The sequence below is a fragment of the Cucumis melo genome, chromosome 9 (assembly GCF_025177605.1).
Source record: "Cucumis melo cultivar AY chromosome 9, USDA_Cmelo_AY_1.0, whole genome shotgun sequence".
Classification (NCBI taxonomy): Eukaryota; Viridiplantae; Streptophyta; class Magnoliopsida; order Cucurbitales; family Cucurbitaceae; genus Cucumis; species Cucumis melo.
The window spans coordinates 22,172,271-22,196,966 of record NC_066865.1 but is presented as its reverse complement, the minus strand read 5'-3'; the positions used below and the strand labels follow the sequence as shown (position 1 = coordinate 22,196,966).

General features: G+C 33.7%; 3 protein-coding genes across 3 annotated transcripts; 2 read left to right on the top strand and 1 right to left on the bottom strand.

Annotated features, from left to right (window-relative positions):
* Positions 1-3,359: 3,359 nt before the first annotated feature.
* LOC103482597 (DNA mismatch repair protein MSH4) lies at positions 3,360-12,686 on the top strand. The gene is made up of 24 exons (XM_008438833.3): positions 3,360-3,563; positions 4,121-4,324; positions 4,400-4,435; positions 4,544-4,656; positions 4,879-4,924; positions 5,568-5,614; positions 5,709-5,816; positions 6,089-6,164; positions 7,137-7,209; positions 7,325-7,470; positions 7,549-7,634; positions 7,814-7,953; positions 8,047-8,186; positions 8,269-8,319; positions 8,832-8,895; positions 9,042-9,185; positions 9,281-9,348; positions 9,457-9,515; positions 10,157-10,313; positions 10,393-10,445; positions 10,532-10,630; positions 11,109-11,223; positions 11,301-11,423; positions 12,300-12,686. The coding sequence occupies exons 1-24, from the start codon at positions 3,507-3,509 to the stop codon at positions 12,462-12,464; spliced, it is 2,370 nt and encodes a 789-aa protein (XP_008437055.2). The 5' UTR covers positions 3,360-3,506; the 3' UTR covers positions 12,465-12,686.
* Positions 12,687-15,046: 2,360 nt separating this feature from the next.
* On the top strand, positions 15,047-16,234 carry LOC103482595 (3-isopropylmalate dehydratase small subunit 1-like). The gene has a single exon (XM_008438832.3). It carries the CDS (start codon positions 15,198-15,200, stop codon positions 15,957-15,959), a length of 762 nt encoding a protein of 253 aa, XP_008437054.1. The 5' UTR covers positions 15,047-15,197; the 3' UTR covers positions 15,960-16,234.
* Positions 16,235-19,355: 3,121 nt separating this feature from the next.
* On the bottom strand, positions 19,356-24,092 carry LOC103482594 (uncharacterized). The gene is made up of 10 exons (XM_008438831.3): positions 23,870-24,092; positions 22,353-22,412; positions 22,201-22,240; positions 21,494-21,672; positions 21,325-21,363; positions 21,003-21,089; positions 20,836-20,896; positions 20,185-20,309; positions 19,773-19,864; positions 19,356-19,674 (listed from the first exon to the last, which is right to left on the bottom strand). Exons 1-10 carry the CDS (start codon positions 23,915-23,917, stop codon positions 19,560-19,562), a joined length of 846 nt encoding a protein of 281 aa, XP_008437053.1. The 5' UTR covers positions 23,918-24,092; the 3' UTR covers positions 19,356-19,559.
* Between the last annotated feature and the right edge of the window lie 604 nt (positions 24,093-24,696).

Sequence of the window (24,696 nt, the reverse complement as noted above, 5' to 3'; positions counted from 1 at the left end):
AATAAAATTTAGTTCATGTACTTAAAATTTATTTAATTTTAGTTTCTCTTTCTTCAAATGTCCAATTTTAGTGAATTTCAATAAATCTTAAATCTAGTCCTTATTATACTAGTTTATTATAAATTTTTCATTACTTTTTTTATTTTTTATTAGCATTTTTACTATGAATTTTAAAAATATATTAACGTATTGTAAAATTAGTATGATTATTATTTAATCAATTTTAATAAATAAATAAATAACAACTTCGAAACACTAAATTTAAAATTTAATAAAAGTACATTGAAGCTTTGACAAAAATTGAATTAAATTCAATGTCAAACTAACAAAATAGTTTTTAATCTACATTTTAGTAGTTTTTGTTTTGTTTCACTTTATTCCATTTATTTGGAGCTCTTTTCCTAATGGATGGAACAACCAAGCAAAGTGTAATATAACTAACACGTGAAAACATGAAGTTTTAAGCATATATATATATATATATATATATAATCAAATTATTTATGTTATTATAGAGCATCAATAAAAATAATTTAGAACTTTACTTTATATTTGATTAAGTTATGCAAATTAAATTTACATCATTGAGAAAGTAAAATTGAAATACCAACAAACTACTTCATTAGGACAAGTCTTACAACTACTCCTTCTAACTCTCGACTTGGTATATCTTAATGATTATTTTCTTTGATTCTAGTAGTAAATTAAAATTAAAATATTATTTTTAATTAATTGAAGTGAAAAGCATAAAAAAAATGAGTTATTTACCAAAGTCTAAGATATATATTACTATTTAAAAAATAACAATTATATTACAATGAAGTTCAAATGAACAATTACATCAAATTTGACGGTTTATTTAATTGAGGAGGAAATTGAAAATTCTATATGATTGAGATAGATACCGCCAATTCTCACTTTACCTATACAACTAATTATACAATGGCTCAAAAGAGATATATTATTAAATAACTAGCTAAAAGATGCTTTGTCAAGCAAATGATTCTCTACACTTGAAAAAAATGATTGTCACTTAATTTGTAGGGAAAACCACGTAGCAAACAAGGTAAGATCACGAAACATTCTTGAAAAAACAAAGTATTTTCTTATACTTAGGAATTGAAGAAAGAAACTTATATGTTCTTAGATGTCCTAGAGCTAAGCAAAATGCATACACAATTGTTTCCAATATTAATATCATGCACGTAATTGAAAAATTAATTATGTAGAGAAAAAATAAATTGTATATACCTAATTATTAGTTCACTCAAGTCAGCTCCAATATTTTCTTAATGGAGATGCACAAACAACGTATTCATAGATATTAAACACATTATTGGAATTAGAATTTTTTTTTTTGTTAAGCCTTCAAAATGGTACTTCCAAATCTAGCCTTTAGTATTTCAACTCGAGCAACTTGTCTTGGTGACAACGCTGCAATAGTAGTGTTTGTATTTATGGGTAATAATGCACTATTATTCTTCAGTGATGATAGAAATTTGAAGTTTGCTAATTCATGATTACTATTGGATTTTTTTGGCTTGCTCAATGGTATATGGTTTCATAACAATCCTAACTTCGGTTGAAAGAACTTTGGCTTTTGAAAAACGATAATCTATATATCTTCGTTTTATTTGCATCTCTTCATCTTTTTGAATGCTTTCTGAGAGAAAACGCAAAGAAAAGATGTGAAGCAAAATATATATATGATCCATGATTACCATTGGATGCATTGTTATTGTACATTAGAAACAAAAATGCAAGATAATTAAACTTAGGAAGAAAAAAAAACTCACAACGAAAATGGTTGGGAGAAGGTATGAAACTAGAGAAAGAATCTTGAAATTATGATGTAATATGAGACTTCGTCCCAGCTAGTTTCTGGACTTTAAATTGCTTTCTTTTTATTCATATTTGTAATATATTTTAATTTTCATTTGCCAATTTTTAGTTTTGATATTTACTATCGTCATAGTCTCTCTCACAGTTGTTATTGTAAAATATTATTTTTTCTGCTCTAGATTATTCTAATCAATTGTTTTTTTCTTCAAATTACAATTTTATTTGTTAGTTGTTATACGATCATGCATATACAATGTAGAAAAGAATATGAAAAATTACCACCATTTTTTAATCTACTTTGAATTCGTTGATGTAATATTGTGATATAGTTTTTTTCTCTTAATATCACCATCATTATCGATAATCTAGTAAACTTTTGCATGCACCATTTGATTTGATTAGATAATTTGCAACCATCTAATTTTATTTCCTAACAAAAAGTTCAAGAAACATTTCAGCGGTTTTAACATTTAGTAATCAAACATGGATATGTATTAAGTTTTTACCCATTTGAACCATAAATTTACAAAGAGGAAGTTGCAAAATAGGTCCACTTAAATATATATGCAAAATTTCAAATTTTAGCATAAGCAACGTTTTAAATTTTGATGTCTCAAAAACATATAAATAAGAGGTCTTAATTTTACAAAAATTATATTAAAAGTATACCTATCCCCAATATCACTTTGAAGAAGAAATGTAACAACAACTAAAACGTGGATGTGCTTGCCCACTTTACAAAATGCGCTGCATGGATGAGATGATCATCACAACGGTGTCTGAGGGAAAGAAATAATGTTCAATCAAATGCTAAAAATTATTTGGTTAACAAATAAACAAAGTTGTAAAAGAGAGAAAAAAAAACGATCATTTATCTTTAAAACTTAAAATAAAATCACTTTATTTCCGATATATATTTAACATCCAAATAAAATATGAAAAATATTTGGATGCTTTCTATCAGCAAGGAGTGTTCAAATATCGGACCAATCCAAACTGCTCAACTAAATCTTTTATTTTTTTACCTTCAACAAATTCAGGTTAATCCAACCCTTGATATAATGTTGGTATGTAGTAGCATTGTGATGCTGAAATATTTAGCCCTCGATGTGCCACAATGTTGAATTGTGGCACATAAAGGGCTATAGGTTAAGTTGATCTGGTTATTAAATCTTACCTTTAAAGTTTCGATTTGTTGGTTAATTTAGATTGGTCGATTTACAGATTTTTTGAACATTCCAAGTTAGAGAGAGGTTCATGTATATCGAAACAAAATGTAAGCTAATTAAACTTAAAGAAAAAGAAAGAAAAACTCACCCAAATTAATATGGAAATGTTTGGGAGAAGTTACTATCAAGAAAATAGAAAGGAATATCCAAAAACCACCATCTTTATTTTGTTTTGTTTTCATTTATATTTGTATGTATATATTTATATATATATTCTCTTTTAAAAACAAACCTATGGATTAAAAATGTGATTTAATAATTTTTCAATATATATAGATTATTGTTCGGACGTGGGATCGTTTCGCGCCAAACTCCAGAGCCCATAACATTTCCACACTCAACGCTGAAGTGGTAGTGCTGAATCTATAAATAGGACGTAACAGGCCACACACAAAAGCTTGTTTGAAGTTTGAACGGGGATAGGCGAGAGGAAGAATGGAAGACGAGAGATCGAGCTTCGTGGTCGGTCTGATCGAGAACAGAGCCAAGGAGGTATGTTTCTGCAATTACTCGCAAGAGCTCGCATTGTTCGTTTTCTGAAAAAAATGGAAGTTAATGGGAAAATATTTCCTACATTTTCTTATTTTTCCTTTAGTTTAAGCATTTCGTGATTCTGGAAGAAGAACAATGAGTAATCTGAGAGTTTCTTATTGGAGCGTTTTATGAAGAAATGATACGGTAGTTCTATGGCTGAATTATTCTGCGCCATCTCCGAAAACTAGATAATGGCCGCGCGTGATGAATTTATATGTACCGATGCTTTTTCTTGCATTTCCTTTAGCTTTAATGCCTTTGTAGAACTTATTGAGTAATGAAATGATGGTTTATGCTGCTGAGATAAGTAATTTGGAGGTTGTTTTGCGGTTGAGTAAATCATACTTTAGCTCAAATTGGAACGGTTTATGCTAAACATTTACTCTAAATTTTAATTAAGAGCATGAATCTGAGAGATAGAGGTTCGTTCATTTTACCGTATAACTGCTTGCCGAAGATCAGGCTTCAGCTACTAACATAGGTGAATTGCTTAATTGAGATCAATCCTCGTCCAGGTTGGAGTTGCTGCGTTTGACTTGAGATCAGCTTCACTTCATCTTTCTCAATATATAGAGACCAGCAGCTCCTACCAGAATACAAAAACTTTGCTGCATTTTTATGATCCAATGGTCATACTTGTTTCTCCAAACAAGCTCGCGCCTGATGGCATGGTTGGAGTTTCTGTTTTGGCTGATAGATTTTTTGCTACAGTGAAGAAGGTCAACTTATATTGCTTACCCGTGGAGATTGGTTGCCTTTATAGAAAAACTTAAATTGAATTTGAAACTCTGTAGGTTGTGATGGCACGTTCTTGCTTTGACGACACAAAGGTTTTTTCCTTTGTCTTCTTTTCTTTTTAAGTTTCATTTGATGGTTACTGTATTGGATGTTGTTCTTTTGTCAGTCTGCTTTGAACATATCTTGGTCGAACTTTCCAGGGTGCCGTTCTGATTAAGAATCTGGCAGCCAAGGAGCCTTCTGCTCTTGGTTTAGAAACTTATTACAAACAGTACTATCTCTGCCTGGCTGCTGCTGCTGCTAGCATTAAGTGGTATTATCCGAACTTGCGCCTTCAACTACTTTGATAAGAGAAGTGTTGTTTAGGTTAGTCTGTTAAAAAACAAGAAGAGAGGAAAAGTGTCAGTCTTATGATGCCAATAGTTTATTGAGAGAATTCCTGTTGAGCATTGCTAATTACTAATACTTTCTCGAGAGTATTCTTGTTGGCTCAAATGCTCAGGTTTCACTAATAAACCTGCTTCTTGATGTTCAGGATTGAAGCAGAGAAGGGGGTAATTGTGACCAATCATTCTTTATTGGTAAATTTCTCTCTGAGATGGTCGTAGAAGTGCTGAATAGAATTCAATGGTTATATTTCTCCTGATGCATGAATGAGATTCATTGTAAGACAGGCAATCTCACGAGTTAAGTTTATGTAGTTCTGTAAGAAAGTTACTCTACTTATCTACCTCATCTTGGTGTGTGTTTAAGATTGCTAACCTAATGTTGAGAAATTAATTATTTAATTTTATCATCCTTTGCTTTCATCCTATAGAATAGATACTTCTGTAATTATAACTACTAGAAAAGGCTTTTCCTGCATATTGGTCGAGTCACAAATTTGAAACATATCGAATTTAAGGTTGACTCCTTGTTAATACAGCTTCTTCTTCTTTAAATGATAACAATGGTCTGTTACTTCTGTTTTCACTATAGCTCATTCCTTTTCCACTTTTTTGACTTCTTCTATTTTCTAGAGCTGTGTTTTGAAAGATAAAGTACTATGCAGAGAAAAACCTGTCAACTGGATGTGTAATTAACTTTATGGACCCGGGTTTAAAATACTCGTTCTCTCTTTGCCTTTGAATATCAGTGTTTATTTGACTTCTGAATGAATTCATAAATCTTAAATTTGGTTCCGGAGTTCTTACTCCATCCTGATGGTTCAGTTGTAAATTTTAGGTCACCTTCAATGGCTCATCTGATCATGTAAGCATTGATGCAACGAGGTTCTCTTCATTTCTCTTTTCTTTACAACTATGTGTAACTGCTAATCAAGATGACTGCAGATTTCTGATTAAACGCTGAATTGTTTGGTGGCAGCGTTCAGAATTTAGAAATTATCGAGCCACTACACTCCAATCTTTGGGGAACAAGCAACAAGAAGAGAAGTCTGTATAACATGCTCAAAACAACAAAAACTATAGGAGGGTACGAAATTACATGTTGGTTGATTTTCTCTTTCCACTTGTTGCTGCAAATTTGATCGTCTTACACCTTCAAGTTGCCATCTAAACTAGTATTTCATGACATGCAATTGAATATCGCATAAATGAGTCATTAATTCCTTATAGAACATTATTTTGATATTCATTTATTGTTAAGTACTCATGTGATATGTATGTTTTTAGTCCATTCCTCATGTTTATTTTAAAATTTTGTGCTTTACTATCACTGCTATTTCGGTCAAGTTTTTGTTACAGGTCTAGACTTCTTCGTGCCAATCTTTTGCAGCCATTAAAAGATATCGAAACCATTAATGCCCGTCTAGATTGCCTGGTCAGTATCATACGAGCTTTATGGTTTTCATATCTACATTTGTGGTGAACTGGTATCACATGGTTCAATTGCCGTAATATTTGTAACAGAATTGCTTTAGAACTTACTATTGAAGAGGTTGGATTTCTTAATTCTTTTAGTAACAATTACAAGTCTTCTCAAAGAAAGTGTATCTGCCCTACCCACTACTTCCTTTTACAGTGTCAAGTAACAATAATGTCGACTTACTACTTGTAAAACATTCTTAGCCCCGCCATAGTTCATAGATACCTTCTTGTGATTTGGACCATGGCCTTCCTGAGAGTAGTTTTTCCAAATCACTACGAAAGAAAAACCTGTAAGTTTAAATGGGCTAGGATTACAATATTATTGTGTGTTAGCCAACATTGCCATAAGTTTCCACTTACAAAGAGAATGGTGGAGCGAGATGAACTATGCTGGGGCTGCTATAGAACGAACATATGTGAAAAATCTTTTGTTTCTCAACTTTAAACATCGATTGAGCTCCTCTCAGTTGTTACAGGAAGGATCTTCGTACATTGAACTCATTATGACCAACTATTGCAGCATCTTCTTACATTGAACTCACTATGGCCAAGTATTGCAGCATCTTCTTACATTGAACTTATACTGTCCGTGGAAATTATGTACTTTTGTCTCCATAAATTTCCTGGATTAATATCCGATTTCACCCTCCAATTGGCTAGAAAATTAAGTTTTATTGGATTGTGTCTAAAGCCCTACATTGCCTAGATAAAGGGAAGATCTTTGAGATATAAGTGAGGTGAGGACAACCATCTCTATTGATATGAGTTCTTTGGGTGAAATCAAAAGTAAAGTCATTGTTCCAACAAGTTTCTTGTATAATGAGATATTGATTAAATAATACAATTTGTTTTTGTATATTTCAGTAGGTGCCAGATACTTCATCTATAAGGTGCTGCTTCCTATCCTTTTCTTTTTCTTTTCTAGGATGAATTGATGAGCAATGAACAATTGTTCTTTGGGCTTTCTCAAGCTCTACGTAAATTTCCTAAAGAGACTGGTAAGTCTGCAGCTACAGCATTAGTAAAGTGCAAAAAGAGTGTAAAAATAAAAGTGAACTAAAAATCTTAAGTAAGAATATTGTACATAATCGTCTTTCCATGTTTCTTATTCAGACAGAGTACTTTGTCACTTCTGCTTCAAGCAAAAGAAAGTTACAAATGAAGTTTTGCATCCTGGTGATGCTAAAAAGAGCCAAAATTTGATATCTAGCATTATTCTGCTAAAAACTGCCCTAGAGGCATTGCCTTTACTCTCAAAGGTAATATTCTTTCCAAATATGTACAAGGCTCTTCAAAAGTCCAGCACGTACTTGTGATGGGTTCGTTCAAAATTTCAGATACTTAAGGAAGCAAAGAGTTTTCTGCTTGCAAACATTTACAAATCTGTTTGTGAAAACGAAAAATATGCAAACATTAGAAAGAGGTAACCTGGCTCCTGCCAATGATTACACAATCCCAATAATATGATCTTTTTGACTAGTCAACCAATCTTTCTTAGAGATTTTAATTAACATATTTTGAATAACACTGGTCTTGTTAACAGAAGCCCTCAGTAAAGTCATTATCTATTTCTTTCATTTTAAAGAAGTTTTCCTGTTGCAGGATTGGAGAAGTGATCGATGAAGACGTTCTTCATGCAAGAGTTCCTTTTATTGCCCGCACTCAACAATGTTTTGCAGTTAAGGCTGGAATTGATGGACTGTTGGATATTGCAAGAAGGACGTTCTGTGATACTAGTGAAGGTTTTTCTCCTGTTAATAAATTGAATATGTCGGTTAACATCTTTCTTTTAGATGTCAGTCATATTATGAATTAAAAATCACTGTTCATACCAGCTATACATAATCTTGCTAACAAATATCGAGAGGAGTACAAGTTGCCCAACTTAAAACTGCCATTTAATAATAGGCAAGGGTTTTACTTGAGCATTCCTCATAAAGATGTACAAGGAAAGCTTCCTAACAAGTTTATTCAGGTTAAGCATGACAGTTGCTTTCCGGTTGATGTCTTTGCAATTTTTTGAGTCTCACCTTCTTACCAGTTACCACAAAATTCAGGTCTTGAAGCACGGGAACAACATACGATGCTCTACCCTGGAACTTGCTTCTGTGAGTACTTCTGTTATTATACGATGGTAACCACATACCAATGATCTAATAGGGGATAGTCATTATCTATTACCATATACATGTATGTACAAATAATAGTCATACTTTTCCTTTCTTACGTATAAGTTTTCATGCGAGTTGACAGCTCATCAATTCAAAAGGTATATGGTTTATAATTGCTTTATGTCTTTGAAGCACATAAGAAACAACAATGAAAGGCCTAAATGAATTTGCAAACTTATTGTATCGGTTACTCTATCTGTACTCAATTGTAGAGTGTTGTCATTCTTACATCATGGAAAGTCTTAGAAATGATAAAAGTGTATAACCTCAAAGGTTCAGTCATTTAACTACAACGCTAAAAAATTCATGTCATAAGATAATCCATGGCTTATAGTTCCACACCTCCACCTTTTTTTGGTTCAGAATTTTGCGATCCATGTATGATTTTGCCACGAAAATTATGCTGTAGGATGCAGCAAAACTCTTAAGTGTCTTTATCCCATTTTCAGCTGAATGTTAGAAACAAGTCTGCTGCAGGAGAATGCTATCTACGAACAGAAATTTGCCTGGAAGGTCATCTCACATGCTTAGATATATACTAAATCTTCAATCATGAGCTACCAATGATTTAGTTCACCTACATCTCTGAATTTAAAGTTTAACAAGGACGAATAAACTACATGGTAAAAAAATGTATTTGGCCCCCAATCAAATGTCAGGACTGGTGGATGCCATAAGAGAGGACGTCTCTATGCTAACACTGCTCGCAGAAGTCTTGTGTCTCTTAGATATGATTGTCAATTCATTTGCACATACAATATCAACAAAGCCTGTTGATCGATATACTAGGCCAAACTTTACAGGTAAGCAAACATGTTTTCCTGCCTTTCATTCGGTCCTGATGTTTCTGAATGCAACAACAAAACTGACAATGATTGATTTCCCTTGATACATATAGAGAATGGCCCGATGGCAATTGAAGCTGCTAGACACCCAATCCTAGAAAGTATACACAATGATTTCGTTGTATGTATAACTTCCTTGCCAATTGCTAATACTATAGTAATATATGATTGTTTTGTATGTAGACTCTTTTTCTTGTTTTTTATGGAAATTTGAGTTTTTTCTTTGCAGGCTAATAGCATATTTCTATCTGAAGCATCCAACATGATAATCGTCATGGGTCCAAATATGTAAGAACTCACCTCATGACGTGATTTAGATTGCACAAAAAATTGTTAGATTTATTTTTTCCTGTTTCATCTTGGCTAACTTCTTTGAAATAAAATAATTCAGAGAAGAGAATAAGCTAATGATCTTTAAACTGATAGTTACCTAATAACTCAAAAGGGAGAGCATTTACGAACTAACACTGCATAGTTTGAGATGCGAAAAGCATCCCATCAGTCGTGGCACCTTTGTCAAAAACTACTCATGAAACTAATACATGAGGGAAAATTGTAAGCTTAGCCATCACTGGAAGCACAAGATCAATGTTGTTCCAGTAGTATCAAATAGGCATGATAAATAATAATAATATCATACCATATCATAAATAATCTTGGAAACATTGAAAAATATTTAATTATGGCAGATATATATTTCCACAAATGTTCAATCCAAGGGAACAACATTATACGATAATTTCATTGATACTCGAGGAGATTGAGCTGAATTTAGATAAAGGTATATGTAATTTGAATATCATTTAAACATCTCATACACAGTTAAGCCAGGAGAAAATTAGTTAACTCTTCCGGTTAAGATTCAGGTTTCCATTGTACAACTTGGGTGTCTTTAGATGTCATGCTTTAACGAACTACATTTTCTGCAGGAGTGGAAAGAGTACCTATCTTCAACAAATGTGCCTTCTTGTTATTCTTGCTCAAATTGGATGTTATGTTCCAGCACATTTCTCAACATTGAGAGTTGTTGATCGCATATTCACACGAATGGGCACAGATGATAGTCTAGAGTCCAACTCCAGCACAGTATTTGTTTCCGACATGATTCATACTTATTTTCTTTTACCAAGAAAGCATCTTTTCATTAATATTTTACGGGTGGCAGTTCATGACAGAGATGAAGGAAACGGCTTTTGTTATGCAGAATGTCTCCCGAAGGTACGTTAATCTACTGTGAACCTGAACTTGAAGAACCCTCGAAATGCTCGACATTTTATTGAAACATATTGTTCACTGGAATGTAGGAGTCTCGTTGTCGTGGATGAACTTGGGAGGTCAACTTCTTCCTCTGATGGATTTGCAATTGCATGGAGCTGCTGCGAACATCTTTTGACACTGAAAGCGTGCATATAATATCCTTACCAACTATTCTACTTGATTGCCAGAGATGCAAATTATATTTTAGATAAAGCGTGCATGCATACTATTTTCATCATAGTGATCAATAAGGTTTTAAATGCATCAACCTAGTCATATCTCAACCGGTGAAGCAATATATTATCAACCTAAAGGTCGAGCTTCAAATCTTCAGTGTTGTTGAATACAAAAGAAAAAGAAAATCAGATTCTAGATGTTAGTTAAACGAGTCTAGTCCATTTTTGTCCCATGCAAAATTCATTCCTCATCATCACTAGTATATCCATAGATTTGGAAAAACTTTATGCTTGTAAAAAATAATATGTAGGATCCATAAACTAAATATATCATTTTAATAATGATAAATTTGGGACTAGGAATTACAATAGTAGTAAAATTTATTCAGATTTGGGTTCACAAGCGAACTTCAACAAAATGTACTTACCGCTTCTTTGTCTGCCTCAGGTATACCATATTTGCCACTCATATGGAGGGCCTATCAGAGGTGGCAACCATCTATCCAAACGTAAAAATTCTTCACTTCCATGTGGATATAAGGAATAACCGTTTGGATTTCAAGGTACTGTTTTCCATTTCGTTGGTCTATAATCCCTTTTATTGCCTTTTTTCTGACTGAAACTTTGCATCGACGACTAGTTTCAACTAAAGGACGGAATAAGACATGTTCCACACTATGGCCTTTTATTAGCAGAAGTGGCAGGATTGCCTAGCTCGGTTATCGAAACTGCAAGAGACATTACTTCGAGGATCAAGGAGAAGGTAATTCAGTCTATGTTTTAATGAAACCAAAGCTTACCAATTCATGAACATATTTCTCTTGCCCTCTGTCTCCAAGTAACGAATTTAACCAAGAAAGAGGATTGAAGGGTATGTTTAGACTCATCAGAGAACCTTTTTTTCTCTTAAAAAAATCATTTTTATTTAAACTCCTTTGACAGAACTATTTAAAATAAAACTAAAAATTATTTTAAAACCTATTTTGAGTTGTTGGGAATCGCTTCCGTTTTTTCTTTAAATCAAACCTTTGAAAAATTAAACCAAACCCACTGTAACTATTTAGTTTTAGATCCTAGCAGAAAATAGTATTTTACCTCTCCAAGATCGTGCTTTTTTAGGCTTCATTCAAAGATGAACAAATGAAATCCTCCGTAAATCAACTTCTTCATTTGAAGGAATGGGATTCAGAAGATCATTCCCATTTTTGCAAGTTGTAAACCGCGTCTTCTTTAAACCTTAAATTTTTTTCACATAACAATTAAACAAAATTGACCGTTGGTAACGTTGCATTCACGTTTCTTGTAGTAACATCTGAATGTTTCACTAAATTCTGATAACAGAAACAAGTATTTGGAAACTATTTTCTTCAAAAGTTATTTTGTTTTTATTTTTCTTAAAAAAAAAAACATTGGTGAAAAGTGGGGAAAGCAGTGTTTATAAATTTGTTTGGATGAGTAATTGGAAAAATGGAGTTAAAGAACACAAGTTACACAACCTAAGAAACAATCCTTTAGGTTCTATTTAGTCTAACTCTATTTCTCACTTATGGAGCAGGATCCATTAATTTTGTGCTCTAATATTTGAATGGTATTTGCAAAATTATGATAACCTTAGATAAAAAACTTTAATATTATCCAGGAAGAAAGACGGATGGAGATAAACTACTTGCAGTACCATCCGATCAGAATGGCTTATAATGTAGCTCAGCGTCTGATATGCTTGAAATACTCCAGCCACGATGAAGATTCAATACGAGAAGCATTACAAAATCTTAAAGAGGGCTACATTAGTGGCAGGCTCTGATTCTTGGTAACCTTTATATACAAAGGTACAACACGATTATTAGTAATTTCATACTGTTCTGCATGTTAATTGATATAATATAAAATTTGTCTTTATCCATCAACCTACGTTTTTGGGTCCATTGAAGATTAAAAGAGTGCAACTACGAAGTTTGTGTTTGAACAGAAAAAGAGAATGGAAAAGGTGAGGAAATCCAGAAAAGGAAGGGGAAAACAGCTCATAATGGTCTTTAAGATAATCAAATAACACCTTTGATACTATCTTAAAAAATTTGCCAGCCTTAGCCTACTTGTAAAACAGAAGCTGCTTTGATTTTTTCTTTCGTCCTAAAATTACCAATTCATGATAAATTCGCCAATGAAAATTTTGAAACATAACTTTACTAAGACCTAGTAGCAGAGCATGTTAATACTTGTGGAATAGTCATTAACCATAAATAAGCCATCATTTTACTGAAAAAAAAAGTAACATTGGTGATAGTTTACGTGGATGATTTTAGATCGCATGACGTGATATATGAACAGAAGCCAAGATTTGGGTAAAAACTAACAAGTTGGGACTAAAATGGGGTTGAGAAGAGTTGGTTTGGGAGATAATATGCTGCTTGGCATCAATCTCTGGCTTGGTCGAGATCGAACTTACATAAATGCCTAATAAGATGTGCTGAGGAGGTCATGATTCGTAACTTAGAAAAATGAAACTAATAGAAAATTTAAAAATTTCAATATAAATGACCTAGAACTTCTAAACGATAATCTCGGAAAAAAAATTGGAACAAATCATAATAATGACAATTAAGAAGCAAGAACCGTTGACAAAAGCAAGATTTAGAGGGAGTAAATTTGCATGGTTTGGTGATGATTATTTAGTTGAATTTAGCCTACTCTTAGGAAGTATCCAATAATCATACGCAAATTTCACGTAGCATATGAAGCAAGTGCATCATAATACCGCATAACCTGCGGGGTTTTGTCATCTCGATTAAACACAATGTGAACATGATGATGTCTATGTGTTTCCAGCTTTTGTTCTAATGATGATAGACGATAGTGTGGTATAGTTCATATCCTTGATTTAATTGTTTCCATGTATACTATCGAATTTTTAATATATAATTAATGTATGAAATCAAATATCAAATAATGATTGTGATTTAATGGAATAAGATCATGTCTAAAATTGGTAATAGTAATAACGAAGAAGGAAGAGAATAATAAACTACGATTTCTTGTGAATCTCCTAGATAAATTAGGATAAAAACTACGAGTAAGAATAGAATAATTATACTATATAAAATAGGAGTTACAAATTTTGTTTCTTAAAATACCAAGCTCTGTTACAAGAAAAAACTTTAGGTATTATATCTTCAACATTTTGTTAATTTGTTAGAGATTTTAGGATAGTTTGTCAACTATGGGTCTTCTAAGAAACTTGGTCATCAAGCAAATCTAATGACTCGAATTGTCCTTGATCGATGTGAAAGATCCAATGACTTCGAATTATCTTTATGCAATGTGTAAGATCTAATTGTCATAAATTGATCTCATGTGCAAAGTGTAAGATCCAATGATCCAAAATTGTCTCCAACAACTTCTTGAACAATAAGATAACTCTTTGAAGAATCTTGAATATTAATTTTGACATAGATAGATTGATCTTGAATATTAGGAAATAAGGAAATTTTCTTATGTACATGCCTGAACTCCTTCAACATAGCATTTTGAATCATATCTCTTCTCTAGTAACTTGTATAGTTGCAATATATTTTGCTTCTGTTGTTGATATATCAACACTGATTGAAGTTTTGAAACCCAACATATAGCTCTAGTGGCAAGAGTTAAGACATATATGTGGTGAATTTACTTCTATCAAGATCACAATCTAAGCAGATATACTTTGAAAATAAAGTTAGATTATCCATTATACAATGTATATTTACGGACCATTTAACTCGCTTAGAAATTAGAGTTATTTTGCAAACTTTATTGACAAATATCTTCAAAAATTTCATACACCGTATAGACACTATCATAAGATGTTAAAGAAAAAAAAAAGGTGAATTTTCCATACAATTAAAAAAAATCTTAAACTATAAAGGTGGTTTCGATACCTTTAAACTTTGAAAAGTTTCATTTTAATTCTCGCACTTATTGTTTTAAAACAAACTTAGTAAAATTTTCGTATAAATTTAGAAAGAAATTTTATATTTACAGGTGGGGAAAATTCTAAACACATAGATGAAGATAAATAAAAACACGATCAACTATAAACTATACCTATTATTACCTTCATCCTTAACACCATGCACTCAAATCTTCATTAATTCTCTATATTTTTTTTCTATCTTAGCCTCAAAATTTACTTTCATCCTAAACTTCGAGCCCTCAAATTTGCGTTATTTCATTCACGATATTCCTTTTTTACGTTCTTTCATTTATGGTATTCTTCTTTACGTTCTTCTATTTACGATATTCTTCTTGCTTTTATAGTGTTTTAGATTTGTTCATAAACAACGTATAAATTGAAAACTTTATAAATTTAGGGCATTAAGGTATAATTGAAATTAAAACCATATTTATAGTCATTAACCACAGTATTATTTATCCTTTATTTATTAAAAAAAAATTCTACTTTTAGTTTTAAATTTAGGCATTTTACGCAAAGCTAATTACGACATAAAACACCAAAAGGAGACCCCGTTCGATCTTCACATCTTCTCGGCCAGAAACGACCATGGCGGCTTCACTGTTTCTGTCTCGAAGCCCTATCGCCATTTCCACTCCCCGATCTTCACCTTCCGTTTCCCTTCTCTCTTCTCCTCAAACCCTCAAATTCCCTTCTTCCTATTCCAATTCCCTCTTTGATCTATCCATCGCCGTTTCCCACGCGACGCCGCGTCTTGCAACTATCATCCCTCGAGCTACCGCTTCACCATCCTCCACCGCTCCTTCAGCCACCGCATTTCACGGCCGCTGCTATGTCGTCGGAGACAACATCGACACTGACCAGATTATTCCGGCTGAGTACCTAACTTTGGTCCCCTCTAATCCCAGCGAATATGAGAAGCTCGGATCCTACGCCCTAATTGGCCTGCCTTCCTCTTATTCCACACGCTTCGTGGAATCTGACGAAATGAAAACCAAATATTCTATCATAATTGCCGGCGACAACTTCGGCTGTGGTTCTTCACGGGAGCACGCGCCGGTTGCGTTGGGAGCGTCCGGCGCCGTGGCTGTAGTTGCTGAATCTTATGCGCGTATTTTCTTCAGAAACTCCGTGGCAACTGGAGAAATTTATCCATTGGAATCGGAGACTAGGATTTGTGATGAATGTAAGACCGGCGACGTGGTGACAATTGAGCTCGCTGAAAGCCGTTTGATCAACCATACTACGGGGAAAGAATACAAGCTTAAGCCTATTGGGGATGCAGGTCCTGTTATCGAAGCAGGTGGAATTTTCGCATATGCAAGGAAAACGGGTATGATTTCAAGCTAAACGCATTGAAGTTTTTGGGTTCGTGAGAATTCATTGTTGTTTTGTTTCTTAAGTTACTTCTTTGCTTGCTACCGAGCTTAGAATTCTGTAGAAGTGTCTGTCTTGGTAACGTGTATGAATAAATTAATAATACAGACTGAATTAAGGCAGCAAAAATGATTGCTTTTGGAATTGAAGTCTGAGATGAGTCTTGCATTGTAGCCTTAGCTTCTTTAGGAGCAACATTATGTCATAGTTTTATTACAAGTTATGGAAAGTCTGATATTGGGATGACACATTGTTCAGCATTTGAATTTGCTTGTCTTTCAAAGTTCTGACCTCCTACTTTGTTGAAATCTTGGGGTTTTTATTCTTGTTATGTCAACGTATATCTCTTCATTTTTCACCGTTAGTACGACATCTTCTATTTTTTGCTTAAACTTGTTTGAACCTGCGTAGTTTTGTATTTACATTCCATCCAAAAAAGCTCTCTTACCAAGGAAGATGTAGTATTTGTGTATATTTAGGAAGACCTTCTCCACTTTTGCTGGTTGTAGATGATGTGATGTTGACTCTTGCATTTTATTTCTGTGTGATTTCAGTATAAATGAAGTATCGTAATGTAACTAAAATTTGGCACTAATCAGTCCTGGGCCGGGGCCCTAATAGTCGGTTTATTGAGTGGCAGCCTCAACTCTAGCTAATAAAGATGAGACTGAAACCAAGTCTGTGGTTGTCTTGTTTGTACTTCATTATGCATTTGTTCACACAATGGGAAATATAGTTGTAATTTTTGAACCATTTATCATTTTTGGTCTTGGCAAGGCAAATGCACTCTGCATCAAGAAATCTTATTTCGAAATGGGTTCCATTATGTAGAATCATTTTGCTTTTTGGCAACTGGAGTTTCTAAAAATTAGCTTTCTAGTTCAGAACTTACTCTTGCTAATATTCCTCTAGCTCATGAATGATATTAGAGATAAACTAGCGCCCTGATCAAATTGTCGCTCATATTGCCATTGACGTTGCCAGAGATCTTTAGGTGTGAGTGGTCCTTGTTAGAGGAGGTGCTTCTGCATCCTTCTTTTTGGTTTTGGATTAAGGGATATGAGTTGTTGCATGTGAGTTTCTTTGTGGGGTATCCAGCATGAGAGGAATAGTAGGATCTTTAGGGATGTTGAGTAATCTAGGGAGAAGGTCAGGGAGTTGGTTAGGTTTAAGCTTATATTCAAGTGTCCGTCGGTAGACTGCTTTTTAACTATGACACTACTCTCGTTCTTTTGGATTGTAGTCCTTTTTGTAGTTAGCATCGAACTTCCGTCTTTGTTTTCTCTTTTCATGGTTTATTTTTCTGGTCGCCCTTGTATTATTTCTTTTTCTTTTCAATGAGAATTCCGCTATGGAATGCTAATTTTCTGTATACCACTAAAACACTTTTTACCCATCAATGGACTTCTCTCATCTGAGGTTCCTTATCGGTTAGAATATTTGCCTTTGAGTCTTTGCTTTTACCGTTGACAAGGTCTCTACTCTTTTGTGAGTCAATGACATCCTTTTCCTCACCTGGAATCAGTCTCTAATTACAGAAGAAGGATTTTCTTGACACTATGAAGGAATCTCACATCTCCTTATTCCCCAGACTCTTATTTTGAGATCATGTGGTCCTGTTGATCAGTTTCTTGAGTCATATGTTACATCCATTCTTTAATGCTAATCAGGAACATTAGAGATTAGAGAAGATTTTTGTAAGAAGCTCACTGCTGCCAATCTAGCGACTGTTACTTTTTTCTCCTGCAATATCCACTGCCTTATCCGTATCGATAAAACCTGATTTGATATTTGAGATAATACTTTTTTCAGCAATATGCTTGCTTGCTTATCATCCCTTGGTGGTGCCCTTAGGACCGATTAAGATTCATATGTTGTGGGATGAACGAACTTGATTCACTCAGATAAGTGATCTTAAAAGAGCGTGTTTGATATGAACATTTCTTTAGAAGTTACGTGGGGACGATATGCTAGGCTTGATTAGATATAGCCTATGGTTATGCTACCTAGGTGAGAAATAATGGATTTCAAGTAATTATAGTAAAACATACCTACCGACCCATCCGTTCTTTCTTAAAGAAAATAATTGTAGCAAAACATGAACGGTTGATCCATTGGCTGTTGAGACCCTGTGTAGTGTAACCTCTTCGGAGGATAGCAATAAAGTTGTAAATCATGTTGCCTTTCTAGCACTCAGCCTTGGTTTCTTCTCAAGGTCCTCGCCTTTTCGATAATCTCATACGGTCTCAAGGTTACTTTGTTTTTAGATCCACATACCCCCAAGTTGAGCTGGGAGAATAACCTCCATAAATCCCTAGATGCCAAATCAACTTCCTTCTAACGGTTAAACGTCAGTAACATTGTAGAAGAATTATTATTCCTATAATCACACTAAGATTGTTCTATGCAAATATATTTTTTACATTTAGATTTTTTTTTTCTTTTAGAAGTTCAACAATATCAATATCGAGCAATTTAATTTTATTAAGTTCATAGCCAAAAGTCAACAACAAACCAACGTTGAAAGTATGATAATTGGAAATGACTTTAAAATCATTAAAACATACTCGTCAATTTTAAATTCATTAAAAAATTATGCTTTTGGTGAGAAAAAAAATTGTTAGAAATAAAAATTATCAAAGAATCATTGTCAAGGATGTTAACTCATATCATCGGGACGAATTTTTCTCCCATGTATATAAAATACAAGTGTGGCAAGCCAATCATAATTTTTCTTAGCATTGCATATTCCATCTTAAACAAGTAGAGTTACATTATGAAAAAAAAATAATCTAAAATAAGTGCATGATTACCACCGAACACTTGTGTAAATGTTTTAAAAAAAAACTAACATTGAAACAAAAGTCGGTTAGAATATTGAACGAGAATTTGAATTTGAAGCAACATGAAAAGGTGATATAATTGGTACAAAATCAAAAGTTTATAAATTGATACAACTGAAACAAAAATTGAGGTGTAAATTGATAATTTTATTTTGATTTATCCATCAGAAAAGTGTATAGCTCAACAATGTATTTATATTAAAAAAAAGTACTTGATTTTCTGACCAAATGTGACAGCACCATGAACAGAGTACCTTCTGCACACGTCATACGAAATTGCACTTTTCTTTTTGAAGAAAAATTGATTGGCAATTTGACGGAAAACAAACAACACTGTATTGAAAGTGAAAACGTAATATTCCTTCTACAAAAGCACAACTAACAGAGTAGAATTTAAATTCACTATTACCTTTTCTTTGTCTATAAAATTGAAGTTTCAGTTTTAAATTCTATTCAGAACAAAAATCCCCACACTTCTTAGGATACAACAAATTGAAGGCATAGCTAATAATACAAATATACCAAATTACAAAACTCAAGGTGGGAAGATATCATTTACTCGGCTCAAAATATCTGCACAACTTCAATATATATATATAATAGAATCCAATAATTAACGCCCAAAAAAAAGTTTTCCAACTTAGAACTAAACCTTTGTATTAGTTAATCCCAATTTCAGCCTAACTAATCACCCTGGGAGAGATTTAAAAGGGAAGATCTAGAAATAGAATCATACATCTGTCAAGATTATTGAAGATACAATCACAACATACGCCAGAAAAAAGAAAAGTGCAAGCTGAACGAAAAACTTTGGATTTTCCCTCATGTTTGGGGATGTAACAGCCCTGCAACCAAAAAATCCATGCTTTCTCCAATAAGTTTCGAGGGCAAAAACGGAAACATTACACCTTTTGTACCTTAGAAAGAATTCTTAAGAAATTACCTCGCGATGCGTTGTGAAAGTCGTTGAAATGGCAAACTCTGTATGAACACCATCCCTGGTCCTGTTAATGTGGCTGTCACTAAGTTTTCACCCTGCAATTTCACGATCATGGGAAACCTTAAAGCATGAAAAAACAAGTATTTCCTATAAAACTCGAGAACAAGGAGAGTTCGAAACTGTGGGATCTGATACTTTATATTTTCTTTAAAAATGGAGAGACAAGAGAAGGTCGAATAAGATATTCACTCGACAAAATCCCTGAGTAAGAATTGGCTGTAGTTATGAGAAGTGTAGCTCGTAAATTATTCGGCCTTTGTCTGGATAACAACCTAGAAATAAAATTATTGCATGGCCAACGAAGAGAAGACATGGAAAGCAAAAAGAAAACTCCATTCAAATAAAGAACTCTTACTCCAAATACTGCTCTTCTCACAGGACCATTGTATTTGATTTGGACATCAATTGAGGTGGTCATAGCCACAATGCAGGAGATATCCACTGCTATAACTTCACCAACCTCGAGATTTTTCTGTACAACTAGCAGAACCCAAAAAAAAAAAAAAAAAAAAAAAAGACTTTCATAATTAGCAGACTTATACTATACATTACTTATTTTGAAACAGAAAGCTTTCTCTTCAAATAAAAATAATGCTAATCTTAAATTGTCTAAAAGCTGAAGCATGAAGTCTGTTCCATCTTGAACATTAAATTAAATATATCAGCATCAATAATGTGGTCTCCCAATCCTTCTGGTTCTGGCCACTATATATATCATACTTGGTAAATTATGAACCATAAATCTCTGAATGAACCAGCCTTTAAGTTAGTATTACAGAAATTACTCCGTCTATTTGATGTGTGAATAAAATCTAACTCCATTTTAATATACTAGCATACATGCATCTGACTTGGTACAGTTCAAGGTCAGCAGTCGTGATTCACCACATTGCAGGCATCAAAATAAATCTCAATAATAAAACAAACATTTGTGTTGCTCGAATACAGATATAAACGGGCCTTTGGAGAATTTGCAAAATTAAAATGAAAAATGAGAAGCGCATACCAGATCCACCCCCAAGGATAAAGGCAAGCCCTTGGCCTGATAACTTCTGTCTAAGAAACCCCTACAGTTAGATCCAGAGTAGCAAGAGAGAAGAAAATAAACAACATTAGGAAGGGCAAAATGAATTCAAGAAAGCACGGACAATAAGGAATAATAAATCAGCTCACCTCCACACCTGGGACAACATTGCGTACTCTATGATCAATTGTGTTGTTAACCTTCACATCATTAACAGAGCAAAGGAATGCATCTGGCTACGTATAAAAAAATGAGGCAAAAATTATCAGGCAATGGAGCCCAAAAGAATATAAGTAGAATAACTGAATTCAAGATATCTAAAACTTCAACTTGTTAAACAAATAAATTTAGTTTCTTTCAACCACTGTGAGGGGGAGGGAGAACTAGAAGGGCACAGCGGTAAATCAGTTATTAAGAAAAGTAACAAAGAGAAGCTACCAGGAAAACAACAAAGTAAACAATACTCTCTACCTGGCATAGAAGCTCTCCTCCAAACATCGCCATATCAATCTGCCAACATGATTGGAAAAACTTATAAAAATTATGGATAAACTAGAATGGTCAACATTGAAGCTAAAGTCGATTGATTAAACCTTTTCTTAAATAATAATAATAAAGGACAACAAAACACAACACAAACCGGAAGAATCCTGGCAAGAGAAGGTGCAGCAATTCCAACATATCCATCACTTGTACCAGAATTCTGAAGAACGATGCTAGTGACACTCTTGCCAAATAGCCAATGCCAAACACCCACTTCATTTTCGGGGAGAAAAACATTTTCCATTTCAATAGACCCAGACATGAAGCACATTGAGCCTGTAACAATAAGTGTATCAGTTGCACATACAGTTGTAACCTGTAGGTAACAAAGAAACAGGCGAGTCTTTCCCCAATTAAGAAAAAGTAGATTAACTATAAGGGAACCTCAGTTCTCATAAACAAAACTTTCTGAAATAAGAAATTTGTAAGGACTATAATTGCTAGTTTCATATGTACATTAATAATAATTACAGTTGAAACAAGCAGACAGAAGATACAGAGCATTAACAGATCATCAAGTTAGCAACGATCCATACATCTAGATTCTAGTGCCTGTGTCTATTGACCAACACTGTGGGAGAGAACTTGAATCACGAACTATTCACAAATGCCAATATTGTGTCAAGTTAAAAACAAGTTGAACAAGTGTTGGAGACGCATTGAGGTCAATATCCAAGCACGTTAAACATGAACTTGACCTAAGGAAAGCATTAAAAGGAATAGAAACAATATTCTAAAAGCTCAAAATGTTATTATACGAAGAGATAGATACCAAGAGAAAAAATAAATCCTAACACTACTTACCAGGCCTTGCAATAACCTTCTCTTGTGGTTTTAGCATAATCTGTCAGCGTCAAATGAGCAAGAACATTAACAGAGGTGGTACTTGAAAGAAGTTAACCATGATCTATCTATGTGACATTAGATGAAAATAACAATAGCAATATATAATATACCTGTAGTACTTGGGCTTCACCACCCAAAATCTGAAAAGGTATCATTGCATCTTGTGGGCTCTACAGCATGACGTAGAACAAACTAATATTAGTAAAATAATAGTATTACACAGCATACACTAGATTCCAATTCGACCAAACTTCATGAGAATTATTAAAATCCAATCCTTCCAAAGTTACAAATATTAGAGACAGGGAAAAAATCAGTTAAATGGTGATCTCTACACCAAGAGGGTGACAAATTTTATTCCAGGCCGTTCATGTTTTCTGCTTTAAATAGGATGGCATCTAATGAATGTTTCCCTGACAGCAACCCATATCGCTTCTTTTTAAGCTTGCTGTCATATCACAAACATCCATTCTTTAGTCTAAGAACTGTCATGGGACAATGTCTAATATTTCTTATTCATCTTTTGGTTTTTCAAATTAACATTCAGTAATCATGATTTTGGATTATGTCAACGTCAATTTTGAAAGAGTTGGATGCTAGGTGATAGGTAAAACTTTGCCTCCAAGACTAGCTTTTGGAGTTGGAAGACCCATTTGGCCACTGAGAGGTAATATAAACTAGGTTATAACAACTTAGTTGGTCCCCCCCTTCCTTTAAAAGGGTGGTTTTGTGGGCTGGTTTTTTTTGTATGCCCTTGTATTCTTTTCTCAATGAAAGTTGTGTTTTCATTAGGAAAAAAGAACTAGGTTATAACAACTTTCACATGCAGTCTAACTCTACAAACTTGATTAGGTAGATGGTCAGATCCAATCCAAAGAACCAAAAAGTAATGAGAGATTGTTGGGTGATACCACATTGGTTTTACAATGAGTTGGGTGTTGGTTTGTTAATGCTTAAATATTTAGCCTCTTGAACTACTCTTGAGATAAAAAGCCTAATTCGACACTGTAATAGAGTTCATACTCATACCTCAAACCTCTCTATCATACAAGTCCATTATTGACTGACGAATGCATTGCCGTGATACCACTAAATGTACCGGTCAACTCATGTTCATAATTCGTTTTGTTGTTTATTAATTTTAAAAGACCAACACACTCGAGACCAGTGTATAATCTTGGAGCGAAAAGCAACAATTTGCACTTTCAAGAAAAATCCTGGTGCTCCAAACAATGTATATCTGACATTTGGCCTGTCCGAAGAAAGCTGGAAAGAACATAACTAAAAATGGTTCCCGCAGACCTATTTGAATCACAAAATGTCCTCCATTATCAATAAACCCCCTTGTTAACAATTTGCAACGCGTGGAAAAAGCCTCCCCCGAAATTCAAAATCAATGAGACCCGAAGGATGGTAAAACCCTTAATCACAAAATTAAAATGCCGAAACTAAACAGGATCAAACCCACCAAACATACGATCAGGAAAATCAACCTAAAGTAAGAAATAAGACATATAATCAAAGTTTTCCATTTCATCTTCTTGAAATTTACCTAAACCCTCGCAGGATCCAGAATCAAACTTAAAATTGGAAACATCAAAATACGAATCAAAGAAGAAGAGAGCACCTGGTAAACATAAGGCTGAATTGGCGTTGAGAAGAACGGAGCAGCCATGTTCAAGAAGCACTAAATTCAAAATTACAAGAGATCGAGACAAGAACAGAAGAGTAGCAATCTAAAACCTAAGCTACCATTGATGCGTCCGAGCGGCAATTCCAAATGGAAAAATTCATGAAGAAGTTGAATTGAAACAGACCAGATTCTTCTTCTTCTTCTTTTTCTTTTTTCTATATTTTCCCTCTTTTTTTATTTTTATGGGACAATTTGGGAGACACGAAATGACCATAATACCCTTTTTGAAAAGTGTTTAATGATAGTGAAATTTTGTAAATTAGCGGTTTTATAATGGGCTTATATGTCTATTGGCGGACAAATTTCAGCTTTGAGATTTTGTTTATTGGCTCTAATTTCTTTTGCTGGTCGCGGCCTATGGGATTTGATAGTTGAGTCCACGTCGGAGTACTTTGGTGACGTTTCGATGTTTCATTGGTTATAATTTGAACTTCTACGTATTGGATGACACGTGAGCAAGATCTGTGCCTTGATGGCAAATCTCTTGGTCTTTCTATACGACGTCGTTGATGCCTGAGCCCATATTGGGCATCGTTTACATTATTTATGGGCCGGCACACGATGGGTATTCTTCAAAGTTGGCCCATTTAGGGAAATTGTGATGTAACACATGAATCATGATATTTAGGGAGAGTGAAGATTGTGTATTTTTATCAAATCATTTCAGCAAAAAAATTGATATATATATATATATATATATATATAATATCCTTACAGCATTTGAGTTTTGTTTGGAGGTATCTAATGCACAGAAACAATGT

What these genes read in the sequence shown, in the direction of transcription:
- LOC103482594 (XM_008438831.3), bottom strand. Translation starts at nt 23,917, where the DNA reads ATGGCTGCTCCGTTCTTCTCAACGCCAATTCAGCCTTATGTTTACCAG. An exon ending in TTCAGCCTTATGTTTACCAG is followed by an intron (nt 22,413 to 23,869) that starts GTGCTCTCTTCT and finishes GTCATGCTGTAG; the next exon opens with AGCCCACAAGATGCAATGAT. An exon ending in GTGAAGCCCAAGTACTACAG is followed by an intron (nt 22,241 to 22,352) that starts GTATATTATATA and finishes TGACGCTGACAG; the next exon opens with ATTATGCTAAAACCACAAGA.
- LOC103482597 (XM_008438833.3), top strand. Translation starts at nt 3,507, where the DNA reads ATGGAAGACGAGAGATCGAGCTTCGTGGTCGGTCTGATCGAGAACAGA. An exon ending in TTCCTAACAAGTTTATTCAG is followed by an intron (nt 8,187 to 8,268) that starts GTTAAGCATGAC and finishes CACAAAATTCAG; the next exon opens with GTCTTGAAGCACGGGAACAA. An exon ending in AACAGAAATTTGCCTGGAAG is followed by an intron (nt 8,896 to 9,041) that starts GTCATCTCACAT and finishes ATCAAATGTCAG; the next exon opens with GACTGGTGGATGCCATAAGA.
- LOC103482595 (XM_008438832.3), top strand. Translation starts at nt 15,198, where the DNA reads ATGGCGGCTTCACTGTTTCTGTCTCGAAGCCCTATCGCCATTTCCACT.